The sequence below is a fragment of the Oryzias melastigma genome, linkage group LG5 (genome assembly GCF_002922805.2).
Source record: "Oryzias melastigma strain HK-1 linkage group LG5, ASM292280v2, whole genome shotgun sequence".
Classification (NCBI taxonomy): Eukaryota; Metazoa; Chordata; class Actinopteri; order Beloniformes; family Adrianichthyidae; genus Oryzias; species Oryzias melastigma.
This window is the reverse complement of record NC_050516.1, coordinates 34,234,626-34,249,264: the sequence shown is the minus strand read 5'-3', so window position 1 is coordinate 34,249,264 and position 14,639 is coordinate 34,234,626. Positions and strand designations below refer to the sequence as shown.

General features: G+C 38.5%; 2 protein-coding genes across 12 annotated transcripts in view; one reads left to right on the top strand and one right to left on the bottom strand.

The window, feature by feature from the left end:
- The window catches only part of LOC112145614 (synaptoporin), a 25,346-nt gene extending 21,158 nt beyond the window's left edge, over nt 1-4,188 (bottom strand). Inside the window, exons 1-3 of the mRNA XM_036211764.1 lie at nt 4,013-4,188; nt 3,180-3,225; nt 2,881-2,946 (exon numbers count right to left, since the gene is read on the bottom strand). Of these exons, the coding sequence (XP_036067657.1) occupies nt 2,881-2,946; nt 3,180-3,225; nt 4,013-4,188 (288 nt within the window). The remainder of the gene's footprint in view (nt 1-2,880; nt 2,947-3,179; nt 3,226-4,012) is intronic.
- The window catches only part of cadpsb (Ca2+-dependent activator protein for secretion b), a 119,397-nt gene continuing 108,392 nt past the window's right edge, over nt 3,635-14,639 (top strand). For 4 of the 11 annotated variants that reach the window (XM_024270724.2, XM_024270723.2, XM_024270721.2 and 1 more), the window contains exon 1: nt 3,635-4,568. In XM_024270724.2, the coding sequence (XP_024126492.1) occupies nt 4,233-4,568 (336 nt within the window). In that variant the 5' untranslated portion in view covers nt 3,635-4,232. The remainder of the gene's footprint in view (nt 4,569-14,639) is intronic. The other 7 variants (XM_036212073.1, XM_024270719.2, XM_036212072.1 and 4 more) reach the window with 2 other exon arrangements.

Here is a 14,639-nt window from a genome sequence, read left to right as displayed (position 1 = left end):
ATAAAAGAGCCACATGTGGATCTGGAGCCGCAGGTTGGAGACCCCTGTGTTCGAGGAATACTTATCTTCTGGCAGAAAAAGAACAAAATCACTGCATTGATAACTTTAAACAAAAAGGAAAATTGCATATATTTATATAGAGCTTCCCTACCTTGATTAAGGCCCAAACTGGTTTACCGTCACAAGTCCCAACCATTGACTGTATACAAGAACTGGACTGACTGACTCCTCCTCCCTTTGTGTTCCAAACAGGAAGTACCTGCTGGCTCCTAAAAGCTAAAATCCCATTGATTTCTATAGGGAAATAAAAAGCGTTTCCTCTACTCAAAATGTGCATGTTAAGAATAAAAAAAACTGTCAGTAGAGTATATTTTAGTACTTTTCTTAACAAGTCACAGGGAATTTTAGGATTACTTTTATGCTCCCATTTTCCTGACTTGCAACAGTTGGGCTGAAGGTGCTCAGCTGCTTTCAAACATGAATTTAAATTTGTCAGATGTTATTGTTTAAAGGTTATTTTGTTCTTAAAACTTAAAATTTTTTACTACTTTTAAACGATAACCAACACAAACCAAATAAGACGAAGCATCATGTTTATCGAATGCCAAAATAACTGAAAAACAATCGACTGATTTTAGATCGGCTGTAGACATAACCTCCCTAAACACTGAAGTCCCCCGTATGACAATTTGTTTTATTTTTAAAAACGTTCTAATTGTAATTTTGAAGTTTTTGACCGAAATCCCACGTCCTAAATTTCTTAAAAAAACATTTTTCATGTTGATCTGAGGCCTCTGTTTCCAAAGTCTCCTCTGAGGGGGCGTGGCTCCTTCCAGTTCACCAAAGACTCTTTTAGCTAATTCTCCAATGTTTATTGACGTTGCTGTGATCAATACATTCAATCATTGGTTTCTCAGAGTTCTTGATAAAATAATGAAAGCTAACATCAAAATGCTCTTTCATTGATTTACAATCCTTTCCAACTGCGGTCAAATGAGCCGCCGTTCACATTTCCGTGGTCACATCAAGAAGCTCCGTGGAGTCTGGTGGAGATTTTCCAGCGTTCCCAGTCCAGCTACTGTAAGTGTTGGATGAAACTCACACAAAAAATCCAGATTTGGATTTGACCACAGAAATGTGAAGGGCGGCTCATTTGACTGCAGTCAATGTGAAGATACCATCTTCTCTTCTCCAGAACCTGAACTAGACACGCTAGGAACAGATGAGGGTTTAGTGCATGTGCAGCAGAGCTGTTGATGGAAAGATCATTCATTCAAACAGAGTTTGTCCAAGACAGTTTGATTGACAGATTTAAAAAGGAGAAATACTCAGAAATGCAAAAATAAAATTATTTCTTATTACATTTGCTCTCTTTTATGAAAAAGGCCCACATATGTACATGTTAAAAACTCAAAAAAGTGTTTTAATCAGAGAGGGGGACTTTAAAGCAAACTTTGCTGGAGCAATCTCTTTCTAATAGTCATTATACTAACCTGTGGACTCCAGTCTGAGTAAAGCTACTTTAATTGTTTTCACTGAATTAGACTTTCATCCTTAAAGTGTTAAACCTTTCATGCAATTTTGACTAAATGCCTTTCTGACACAACCAGACCGGTGGCACTCAGGCTGGAGCTCTCAATTTGGTGATTGCAAGTCCAGTGAAGTAATCACTTTAACACAACTGAGCGAGCAGCGTCAGTCACAGTCATAGTGACAGTCAGAACAGTAAGAACTGAACGACTGTGTGGATTTAGTCAAACCAGAATTTAGTCATAAACAGCGAACACCACTTTAGACACATTTTACATGGATCCGTTTTAAATTGATCATTCAATACAAGTCAGTTGCTCTGTTTTTATTGATTTTTTTTATTGATCATCTGAGCTCCATGGCAATAACCTTATTGGAGTTTAGCTAATAGTTCGGCTACTTGCTAACTGTTTCGGCTAATTTGGGCTTTTGTTCAGTTTTTTAAGTGATCTTGGAGTGTAGCTGATATTTCAGCTACATGCTAGCTGTTTTGGCTAGTTTAGATTTTTTTCAGTTTTTAGGCTATTTTGGAATATGGCTAATATTTCAGCTGCATGCTAGCTGTTTTGGCTGATTTAGACTTTTTTCAGTTTTTTAGGCTATTTTTGAGTTTAGCTATATTTCAGCTACACACTAGCTGTTTTTGCTAATGTAGGCTTTTGTTTAGTTTTTTAGGCTGTTTTTGATTTTAGCTATATTTCAGCTACATGCTAACTGTTTTGGTTTTTTTTTTTCTTCAGTTTTTAGGCTATTTTGGAATCTGGCTAATATTTCAGCTACATGCTAGCTGTTTTGGCTGATTTAGACTTTTTTCAGTTTTTTAGGCTATTTTTGAGTTTAGCTACACTTCAGCTACATGCTAGCCAGTTTTTTAGCCAATTTGGAGTTTAGCTACTGTTTCATCTACATGCTAGCTGTTTTGTTTAGTTTAAGCTTTTGTTCAGTTTTTTTTTTTAATTTTATTTTGGAATTTAGCTATATTTCAGCTACATACTAACTGTTTTGGCTAACGTAGGCTTTTGTTCAGTTTTTTAGGCTTTTTTATTTTAGCTATATTCCAGCTACATGCTAGCTGTTGTGGTTAATAGGTGTAACTGGTTCGACTGTGTTGGTCTGCGTTGTGTTCAGGTCAGGTGAATGAAGATCAGGCTCCAATATTGATTTAGTTTCTTTAGTCTGGTTGACAGATAACACAAATATAACACGGCTGTCCGGGATTTTCGTCAGTGCTTCCCCCAACAACTCAGCTACAATCCGCAGGAGTCTCAGTGCGCATGTACCTCCCCCCACACACAGCACGTGAAATAAAACATGAAAAGTACATGAGAAAATGAGAAACTGGCATCATACCTGGTCGACAGAAAACACAAATGTTACACGGCTGTCCGGGATTTTCGTCAGTGCTTCCCCTAACAACTGAAAATTGCACGAAAAAGAAAGAAAAGTCAACACAAAATGGACGAAAAAAGGCGCGAAAATGGCGCATCGGCTCATTTAAAGCAGCTAATAACAAAAATAACATATCAAAAACCGAGGAAAATTAATGCAGTACAATTCCAACTTTTGTTAAATCCCGATAAACAAATTCAAAAACAGTTTAAGCTAATATCTAATTACAAAGAACGGACACGAGGAGGAGCACGTCTTACCTCAGCCACAATCCGCAGCAGTCCGAGTGCGCATGTGCAGCACTGTCTGCTGCGTCACTGTGGTGAGTTCATGTACCCCCGGACAGACTAACACCCAGGTTGAAATGTTCATAAAAAAGACTATTTACATCAAATTTGGTGGAATTAAATAAACTAAACTAAACACCTGTTACATAGACTTTTTAAAATTTTAAAATTAATTTGGGATTTTGCCAATATTTTAGCTGGCTAACAGCTTCAGCGTTTTTAGCTATTAGCTTCAGCGTGTTTAGCTATCGATTTTAGCATCTTCAGCTGCCACATTCAGCTTACAGTATTCGCATCAGCATCATCACAGGTAATGCTATTTATCTAGTTATGGTATTTTTTGTAATTCTATTCAGATATATAGTGTGGAAGTCGATGACAAAAGAGAAGCTGCAGCATAAGTTTATCTAAACCGGACAAGAAGTTCGGGACTTTTGAGACCTTCATTCAAAGATAGTGGAGGAGGAGGAGGTCTCACTCGGAAAAATAAATAAAATAAACGTTTCCACATTGTATTTAACAGAAATTCAGCGGCAGCCATCTTGGGTGTTTCGCTGCAGGATGTTATGGTGGTGCTACAGTGAAGGCGCCTCGCATCCTCCGCCGCGCGCGCGCCCCTCTCCTCCTGCCTTCAGGACCACGGCCAGCTCCGGTCGAGCGAGCCCCCGCCTCGCAGGAAGGGAGAGGCCATCTCCCGCTTGCAGGAAGAATAGCCATCCATCCCGCTCCTCTCATCTGTAGCCACACATCACTCCTCCTGCCTGCCCCTCCCTTCCCTCGGAATCCTTCTCACCTCCCCCTCTCACATCCGCAGCACCGACCGACCAATAAAATCCAGAAAAGACGTAAGCACTGACGAGAACTCGGAGCACAGGCAGCCCGAGCTCCTCCAGCGCCGCGCGCACTGCTGTCTGTCATCTCCCGGAGAGCGACTGACTGACCACCGGGGCCTGCGCCTTCCTTCATCTGCTGGAGGAGGCATCCCGAAAACTTCACTAACAAGGAGGTGCATCCAGCCCGAGCAAGATGCTAGACCCGTCGTCCAGCGAGGAGGAATCTGATGGGATAGTAGAGGAGGAGAGCAAAGAGGCGATGGCACCTCAGGCCGGATCCCGCATGTCTCCCAGCAGGACGAGCGAGAGCTCCGGAGGACTGGCGCCCAGCAGCAGCAGCCGCAGCAGCGCCCGTCCGACCAGCCCGAGCCCGTCCGCCGTCAGCGAGGAGAAGGAGGACCTGGAGAAGCTGCAAAGAGAGGAGGAAGAGCGCAAGAAGAAGCTGCAGCTGTATGTTTTCGTGATGCGATGCATCGCCTATCCGTTCAATGCAAAGCAGCCCACAGACATGGCAAGGCGACAGCAGAAGGTAAGGGCCCAATTAAAAAAAAAATCACAAATAAACCAGCACATGAAGACGTGCTGACTCCTTTCATTTCGCAGATGTTGTCATTGATGACCTACATAAGCTGGAGAAGCATTAGGCCTGTCCTATTGCGCATGAATACAGTGCAGTCCCACAGAGCACAGTTTATGTTTTGACGCAAAATGTTCAGTCCTCCTGGTGTGACAGAACCTGGACAGTGAGGTGCTGCAGAGCTGCAGCTCCACACACTGAGAGATCAGTCCTGAAGCCCAGCAAGGCATGCAGGAGATGGAGGATGACGATTCACTCCACGGTTAAACCTGGACCATGTGTCATCTGGTCTCCAGCAGGTGCATGTCCCGCTTCCCTGGCAGTTCCGAGCACTTTGCGCGATCACTTCTCAATCTGACATCCCAAGGTGACTTTTGTGCCTCTTGAGGATGGAAGCTTAACCTATGCTTCCTGCAAAACATCTCCCGCTTTCTGCACAGTTTTTGACAAAATATAAAGCTGAAGAGATTTAAAAGAGTTGGTGGAAGGGACAGGGCCTTCACTCTGTTTCACTCTGCTGCTGAGTTCCTCCATTGATGCTGGAGCTAGTTTTAGGTCATGCTGTCCTTACTGTCAAAGTCACAGCCTCACACAGGCCTTACTGTACTGAAGTCCTGTTCAACAGATCAGTCCTTGGAGGAAAAGAATTCTTTTAGTTTTGCATTTTGTTAATAAATAGCTGGTTTTACATCCTCATTTAGTAGACAACAGTGACCTGTTTGGATTAAAGCTCGTTTTTACTGTTTCTGCTACAAGTAGATCATTTCTCACCTGTAGCAAATGCAATCTGCTGTGAGTGTGCACTGACTTAATTACTTTTATTGACTGGCACAGGCAATGCAACAAATCAGTTTGCCTTCAGGAAAAACATTAAATGATTTTGGATTTAATTTTCTGTTTTGAATTTGCAAAAGAAAAAAATAAATTTTTTGTTTCTTTTGATAGTAAACACATGGCTTGAAGGCACTGTCTCACAAACAATCAGTAGAACATGTAAACTTGATTTAGATACATACAAAAAGCACGCTTCTCTTTGTTTGAAGGCAGTATTTTCTCCAGCATCTTGAAAATAAATGTCCTTGAAGTTGTAAAAAGAACCCAGCCAGCAAGGCTAAGCGGGGCCCATTTGGTTTAAAAGTGGGCAGTAAAAGTGGGCCCCGGGGTTTGTCCGCCGTTTTTGTGGTGGGCACACCTGTGTTTGCCCACATTGGCTTTATTGGACACTCAGTGGGTTGGCTCGCTTTGCTAGGCAGGCTCCCAGTGGATACGTAGCATGCTAGCAAGCTCTGCGATAGCAAGCCAACAAGTTCCGCTCTATTGAGCTAGCAAGCTCTGTTGTATTGTGCTAGCGTGCTCTGGTGTAGTGAGCTTCGCTGTATTGGGCTAGTGAGCTCCACTGTATCAAGCTAGCGAGGTCTACTGTAGTGAGCTAGCAAGCTATGTTGTATTGTGCTAGGGTGCTCTGGTAAACTGAGCTTTGCTGTTTGAGCTAGTAAGTTCCAATATAGCGAGCTTCACAATAGAGAGCTAGCGAGCTCCGCTGTATCAAGCTCCGCTGTATTAAGCTAGCGTGCTCCGCTGTAGTGAGCTGGCAAGCTACGTTGTATTGTGCTAGGGTGCTCTGGTGTACTGAGCTTTGCTGTATTGAGCTAGCAAGCTACGCTGTAGCGAGCTCCGCTGTATCAAGCTCCGCTGTATTAAGCTAGTGAGTTCCACTGTATTGAGCTAGCGTGCTCCGCTGTAGCAAGCTCCGCTTTAGTGAGCTCCGCTGTATTGAGCAAGTGAGTTCTATTGTACCGAGGTTAGCTGTATCAAGCTAGCAAGCTCCGCTGTTGCAAGGTAGCGAGCTCTATTGTTCCGAGCTCCACTGTATCAAGCTACTGAGCTCTAGTGTATTGAGATAGGAAGCTCTGCTGTATTGAGCAAGCAAGCTCCACTGTAGCAAGCTAGCAAGCTTCGTTGTATTGTTCTAAGATACTCGCCGTAGCGAGCTTTGCTGTATTGAGCTAGCGAGTTCTATTGTAGCGAGGCTCGCTGTATCAAGCTAGCAAACTCCACTGTAGCAAGCCAGCGAGCTTCGTTGTATTGTGCCAGGGTACTCCGCTTCGCTGTATTGAGCCTCACTGTATTGAGCTAGCAAGCTCCGCTGTCCACCGGGAGGCTGTTTAGCATAGCGAACCAACCCACTGAGTCCCCACTTGAGCCAATGTGGGCAACCGCAGGTGGGGCCCCCACAGAAACTGTGGACAAACCCCTTGGGGGCCCACATTTTCTGCCCACTTTTAAACCATATGGGGCCCATCTGGCCTTGATGGCTGGGATGGTGAGCTTTTCCATTTGGTGAATTTCGTCCATGATTGGAAGCCACTGAACATCTGTAGGGGGGTCGGGTTTAAGCCTGTTCCTTGTAATAGTTTTTTTTACAAGCAATCGTTAGTACTTTGAAAGGATAACGGTCCTCTTTCTTGATCACATCTTTGGGTAGCAGTGCCAGTATAAAGATTTAGGGGTCTTTGGGTATTATGCAGCCCAATATACCTTTTATTGTTTTAATTACACTGTCCCAGAATATCCCCAAAGACTTACAAAGCCAAGAAATGTGGGAGTGGTTAGCATTTATTATCCCAGCAGTTTGGTAACAATCTGTGGTGTTATGAACAATCTGAGTATGAGTTTCCATCTGAATTCTTTCCATCTACTGGATCTGGTATGTTGTGTTTTACACTTGTCATGGTAATCATTTTCTGATAGTTTGCAAAAGAAAAAATGCAATTTTAATGGCAGAAACGAGGCAATATGTTAAATTATCTGAAAGTTTACTCAGGTAGGCATGTTTAGAATTCCTGAAATCCTCTAATAGCATGGCAGTGACATGCTTTAGTCACAGTACAACAGAACTACTTTCTATAAAATCTTTATTTAGAGGTTTAGATGATAGAAGGGAGCTGCTTTATCCATACCTCCCCATCCTCTTCTAACCTGGTTTTGCTGGTTTATGCTTACTACCTGTGCGACGAGGGATGCTGATAAAAGATGGATAATTTTATTATGAAGTAGGTCTGTGATGTTGCATGTACAAACAGGTCTTAATGGGTAGTTTCAGACTAAAACAGGCCCAGAAGCAGCGATAGAGCTTTGAGTGGAGTCACAGAGAAAGTTCTCAGTCTCCTTTGAAGTTTGATCTATTATAAAGGCATTCCCATTGTTTTTTTTATTATGATTATGCAGTTTTTAGCCAAAATCAAAAAGTTTGTGCCGTTTTTAAAGACTTATTTTCTGCAGAGCGGCCGGAGTTCATCAGAAATTCTTATCCGGTTTGTGCCGCGGAAATTCCTTTGTTTACACTCTCTCTCATTAGCTTATAGCACCTCACAAGCCCAAGCTAACATTAGCGTAGCAACAAAATGGCGAAAAATATCAGAGCTATGTAGCTGAACAGTTTTGAGACAGTAATAGCTCAAACAAGGAAATGGATCTGTTTGTCTACAAGTGGATCCATCAGAATTGGAGAGGCTTTGGTCCGCCCATGGGAGTTGTTGCGTCACAAACCCGAGCTTTGTCAAGCCGCTGGTTTTCATCTGCTCCGGATCCATCACAATTTGAGTAAAGAAATACTCATAAATGCAGTTTCAATCTTACATTATTTGATATATGTTCTTCAGTATGAGAAAAATACTACAAGAGAATCCCAAAAGCACAATTTTAAGCCCTGACATGTGACCAGTGATTATTTCTAAATAGCAGTAAAAAGTACTACTGAGTCTGGCTTTAAAACTGCAGGTTTTGTTGAACCTGCAGACTCATCTTTCTCCGGACACTTGAGCCATATGGTGTGAATTTTTTTGCGCACTCATGCACATGTGCATGTGGGAGGCAGGAGTCACAGTGTTTCCATTTTTTTTTTCTTTGTTTGTGGACCTGGTGGTGAGCGTAGGTTACTAATACTCACGTGCAAGCTTAGTAATCCATGTTCATAACAGGAAACTTGGGCGACCATGCTCTTTGATTGTGGGTGAGTAAGTATGTGGACCAAACGAGATGTTTCCTATCAGACTACTCAATCAAAGAGGGCTCATCTGCCCACAGTCTGCTGCCTTTGATTAAATCCATTTATATTTTCGTTTGAACAAATGATAACCTTCAGTAAACACAGTGAAAGCTTGGTATACAGGTGGTATATATATTGAATTCTGTAGTTAAATAGGCGATAATGCCTTCATGGGACCTCAGTAAAGTCTGAGTAGATTACTTGTTCATTCATCAATTTTCTTAACCTGCTTTATCCCTTTCGGGGTGACAGAGTTCCCAAAGGTTAGCCTGACTATTGTTGAGCAAAGCCGGAGTACACTCTATAAACCAGGGATGCATAGGGGGCCGTAACTCTTTAACATAGCTATAAAGAAAAACCAGCAGGAGTATTATTCCAGAATAAATCATTTTAAATCTTAAACTAGAAAAGTTGTATTACCTACAATAATGTTAGTGCCAATGCTTTTTGCTGAAAGTAGTTGCTGAAGATGCTGAAGCTGAAAATGGTGACGCAATTTATTTTAAATGCTGAAGGGATTTGCTGAAAATGCAAAAGCTATTTGCAAAATGCTATTGCTAAAAGACTGAAATTTTGTGAAAGAACTATGAAAGAGCACTGAAATTGAACTAAATTAATGTAAACAACTGTAGTAAAATTCTTAAAAATCTCTAATACATGCCAATTTTTTCAAAATATTCAGTTTGTTGTTTAAATATGAGCTAAACTTCAAGTTGTGTGGTGTTTTTTTTTTATTTTTGTTTTTTTTAATTTGTGTCATTTCTGTCTTTGCTGTTGTCTTGTATCCTTTCTGTATTGATTTAATTTGTTCTTTTACTAGAGATTATCAACTTTTTTTAAGGGACTAAAGATGGAAATTAGCTTAAAAGGCTATAATCTTATATATTTATATTTTTAAATGTTTTGTCAATATATGTTGTACCTGTCTTAAACAAAACAATCAATCAACCTTTGTAAATGCCAAATTAGCCCCCAAAAAAAAGCTAGCTTGTTGCTTAAATACTTGCTAAACTACAAAATAGCCAAAAATTCCTCAGTAAAATAAGTTTGTCAAAACGTTACCATGTTGCTAAAATAGAAGCTAAACTCAAAATAAGCCTAAGAAACCCCAGTGGACAACAAATTAGCCAAGAAAGCGTTAGAATGTTGCTAAAATAGAAGCTAAACTCTAAATTAGCATAAAAACCCTGGTAGATAACGCATTAGCCAAAAACGTTAGCATGTTGCTAAAATATTAGCTAAACCTACATTAACCTTAAAAAGCCAATACATAACAAATTAGCCAAAAATGTTTGCATATTGCTAAAATATTAGCTAAGCTCCAAATTAGCCTAAAAATGCAGTAGTTAACATATTTGCCATAAACGTTAGCATGTTGCTAAAATATTAACTAAGCCCTAAATTATCCTTAAAAAACCAACAGATAACAAATTAGCCAAAAATGTTAACCTGTTGCTAAAATATTAGCCAAACTGAAAATTTTTGGAAAATTACAATCAAAGATGAAAACATAGTCCATAAATATATTTAAAGGCTTGTTGCTAATCTACAAAAATGTTGAAATATGAAGACTTCCTCATTCATTTTCTATGGGGAAAATTTAGCTCAATATTTCAAAAACTTATGAATACAAAAAAAAAAATACAATAAATACAAGCAGTAACGTCCTGAACAAGCTGGACGTTTTTATAACAAGATTGATGAAATAACTGAAAATATGCCTCATACGAAATTTATGAGAAAGTCCTCAAATTTAGTATTTTTACTGAGATTGTCAACAGTCATTTTTATTTATTCATGGGATATTTTTAATATATTTAATTGTAATTTTAAAAAAATTGCAGTTGAGCTGTTATATTAGCATTATGCTAGCTCATTTGGATAATTTATTATCTATTGAGATTTTTATGGGCTAATTTTAGAGTTTAGCTTCTATTTTAGCAACAGGCTAATATTTTTGACTAATTTGTTTTTTTGAGGAATTTCAGGTTTAGGTAATATTTAAGCAAAGTGCTAGCTTTTTTCGGCTAAATTGGAGTTTAGCTCATATTTAAGCAACACACTAAATATTTTGAAAGATTGGCATGTATTCGGGATTTTTAACTAATTTTACTACTATTTTTTTTTCAGAAATTTAAGTAAACTTCAGCACTCTTTCATAGATCTTTAATGAAATTTCCAGTCTTTCAGCAATTTTAACATTTTGAAAATAACTTTTGCATTTTCAACAAATCCCTGCAGCATTTAAAGTAAATTACGTCACCATTTCCAGCAAAAAGCATTCACACTAGCATTAACACAGGTACTGCAACTTTTCTAGTTGCACTAGTAAGGTTAAATGTAAACTTTCTTTACTTACCAAACAAGGACATTCAGTCTGTTGTCTTAGATTCTGCTTCATCACAATCTTCCAGTGACTGTGTGGTGATTTTTAAAGGCAACTCCTCCTTGTGTTGGATGCACAATTTAATGTCTGGCCTTTTACCATTTTGGCTGTTGTAGATTAGTCACAGAAATGAGATGGAGTCATTTCTGTAATGAAAAGACTTAAAGGCCTCAGAAAAACATGTGGAGCAGCTCCACAATAATCCGTTATTAAAAGCTCTGGCACACAAACGGTAGTGATGGGCTATCACGGAGAAGCAGGCCAGGCTGCAGACTTCGCCTGCTCTGCAACTGCTTCTAGGAAAGTCTCATCCTAACCTTGAGAGAGGAGAAGCCAGCAGGCCAAACTGAGGCCTTTCATGGAGGATTGAAGGAAATACTTTACTGTTCAACCTAATGGAGGCTGTCTCTTAAGCGCTGTATGAGTATTCTTGCATAATTAACTGGTGGCACATGTGCGTGTGTGAAAGGCTTGCTGTCCTTGGGCTTAGATAGGAGACATTTACCGTTTTCATCTGTAGATGTACAGATGTCATTGTTGCAATCTCGTTGATTGTCCTAAAGGGCAAAACCTGCTTCCATTTAATCACACCAGCCTTCCCGACCTGCGTGAAAAAAGGAATTAAGCTGACATGCACTTCTATTAAAAGATAGAGAAGAAAACCACATCTTAAGGTTTTGAGTTTATTTCTATTTTTATTCGATTGTGTCACAGAATCTCACAAAATCAAAAGTACAGTTGGACTATACTAGTAGTCTGCAACCCTTAACGCTAAAAGAGCCACTTGGACCAGTTTTTTATCGACCAAAATGTTCAGAAAAATACACTTTATTTAATGTTTTGGTGGCCATTAAGTAATTTCTTTACAAAATGTATCTTTAATATGTTACAATAACTGAATAATTATTGTATTTTTCTATATTTAATCATTGTTTAATCATATATTTAATCATAAATAAAATAAAGTACACCATGTGTCAATGAAGATTCTCCTGCTGATCTAAGGAAGTCAAGTCAAGCATTCTCTTTTCTATCATTATTAATTTGGTGAACCTTCACCCTTTTTTACATTTTGCTGTAGAATCCACAAAAAAATGAAAGTAATATGAAAATTATTGAAAAAAAACAATTAACCTTTCTTAAAGTAGCTTAAATCCGTTACTATGATATGTTAAAATTATGAAAATTAATGAAAAAATTAAATTAACCGGAACAAAAGAATCAAAAACCTATTTTTAAATCAAATATTGTTTGCGTTTTTCTTCTAAATCAAAGAGTCACAATGGACGGTTGAAAGAGGAGCCTCAGGACTATACACCATTTACTAGAGAATTCACAAAATGTAATAAAATTGTTACTAAATACTGGGATATCTGGACTCATCACATAAATCAAAATAACAGAGATTTAAGGCTTTTGTATGTATTTGTTTACCCTTTTGGTTTTATTTTTTTTTATTAATCTGACATAAGGGAGTTTATAGGTTTATTTATGAACATATAAAATATGTCAATCTTCTGAATATTTAAGGGTTGTGGTATGCTTTTTTTATTTCACAGTTATTATTAGAAACTACTCAAGAAATACTCATAAATTTAGTTTTAATCTTAATTTTCTTGTCTTCCATCATGAGAAAAATGCTACAGAAACATGTTAAAATCCCCAAAGCCACCGTTTTTATTGAAGTGGGTCTTTCTTTGTGCGTCTCTTTGCATTCTAACATCCAATGGACCATGTGTACTCAGCAGGGAGGAGCGACGGGTTGTGCGGCCCTCTTATTTGAAATGAGCAATTCCCGCTGACCATGAAAGATTTTGGGATTCCCAGATTGATTTCTTTTTTTTCCATCTCGTGATTTAAAGGCAGGATAACAGCTTTGATCTCAGAGCTGCCCATATGTGTGGTTCTCTCACCTCTTAACTGCCACTTCCGTTTGTGGAGGATAGTAACTTAAGTATGAAAAAAAGAAGCATACAGATGGTCTTTGATTCATTACATGACCAAATAAATGGTTAAGTCATGCTGTGTGGCTCAAGTATGCAAATAAAAAAAAAGATAAAATAAAAAATGCTTTGGTAGAAATAAAAAAAATGCAGATTTTGTTGTTATTTTGTAATGTGAAAGTTCATACATATACGATAATTTATGTTCCCTTATTTTACAATAATCAACATCTATGATTGGAGTGACATTAGTGCTGCCATGATTAGTCGACTAATCGACGACTTTTCAAATTATCGACTATTTAAATAGTCAACAACTAATTTAATAGTTGATTAGGATTTATATTATATGCTATATGGAGTTGGAGTATTGTAAAGAAGGTTATAACCGCGTTTTGTGAGCTTTTTGGACTATTTTGGCATTTTTAAGGTTTTTTTAAGCTTTTATGGAATTTGGCTAATATTTCAGCTACATGCTAGCTGTTTTGGCTAACCTAGGCTTTTCTTTTTAATTTTTTTCAGGCTGTTTTGGGGTTAAACTGATGCTTGCATGCTAGCTGTTTTGGCTAATTTAGGCGTTTTCATTTTTTTAAGGCTATATAAGAGTTTAGCTAATATTTCAGCTACATGCTAGCTGTTTTAGCTAATTTTGGCTTTTCTTTTTATTTTCTCCTGGCTGTTTTGGAGTTAGGCTAATATTTGCACACTAGCTGTTCTGGCTAATTTAGGCGTTTTCATTTTTTTAAGGCTATATATAGGTATGTGACAAAAAATTTCAAATTAGATTGATTGCTCTGATATTTATATCACTGGAAAGGGCTGAAAGAGACCATTCCAACGGTATAAAGATCATTAAGATAGCTCAAAGAATAAGAAAGTTATGGCATGTTACGTGATCAAAAGTAGGGTATCATTTTATACCTAAATAAACAGCAAAACAGTGACATTTTTGTGACCAGAAACAAAGATTAGAGTCTTTTAATTGTTGTAACTTTCTCATTATTTGTCCAATCCACGAAAGGAGGGTATCGTTGGAAAGCTAATCAACCGAACTACAAGAATTAAGTCACACATTTAGTATTAAATCAATATTAATGTCAATATTATCAAATAATCATACAGAAATCTGCTCCTGTATGTATGCCTGTACACATTGCTTGCAGCCAATCAGCTTGCTAGATTCGATCACGTGACCTCCCGTTCCAGCATTCAATTCTTCGACACGGAGGCTTGCGAATCAAAAACAGTATCTGCTAATTGTTTTTTCTCATGAAAATTACAGGAGATGTAGAATAAATCAACAGTAATCGACTAGTGGAAAAAATAGACGAAAACTACGGTAACTCTTTTTTTGAAACTGACGAGTGGTTTTGTGAACTGCAATTTTTGGCCGGAAAATTTCCTAGCTTGTATTGCACGGATTTAAAAAAATCCAAAAGCAGCTAAAAGAGAAAATTCTGGACTATAATATAAGGCTGAACAGCAGGTCTGGCAGAAAGTTCCGGCGCCGAAGCTGCACTTACGCGCGTGCCTACTATATAAGAGTTTAGCTAATATTTCAGCTACATGCTAGCTGTTTTAGCTAATTTAGGCTTTTCTTTTTCATTTTTCCTGGCTGTTTTGGAGTTAGGCTAATATTTGCACAC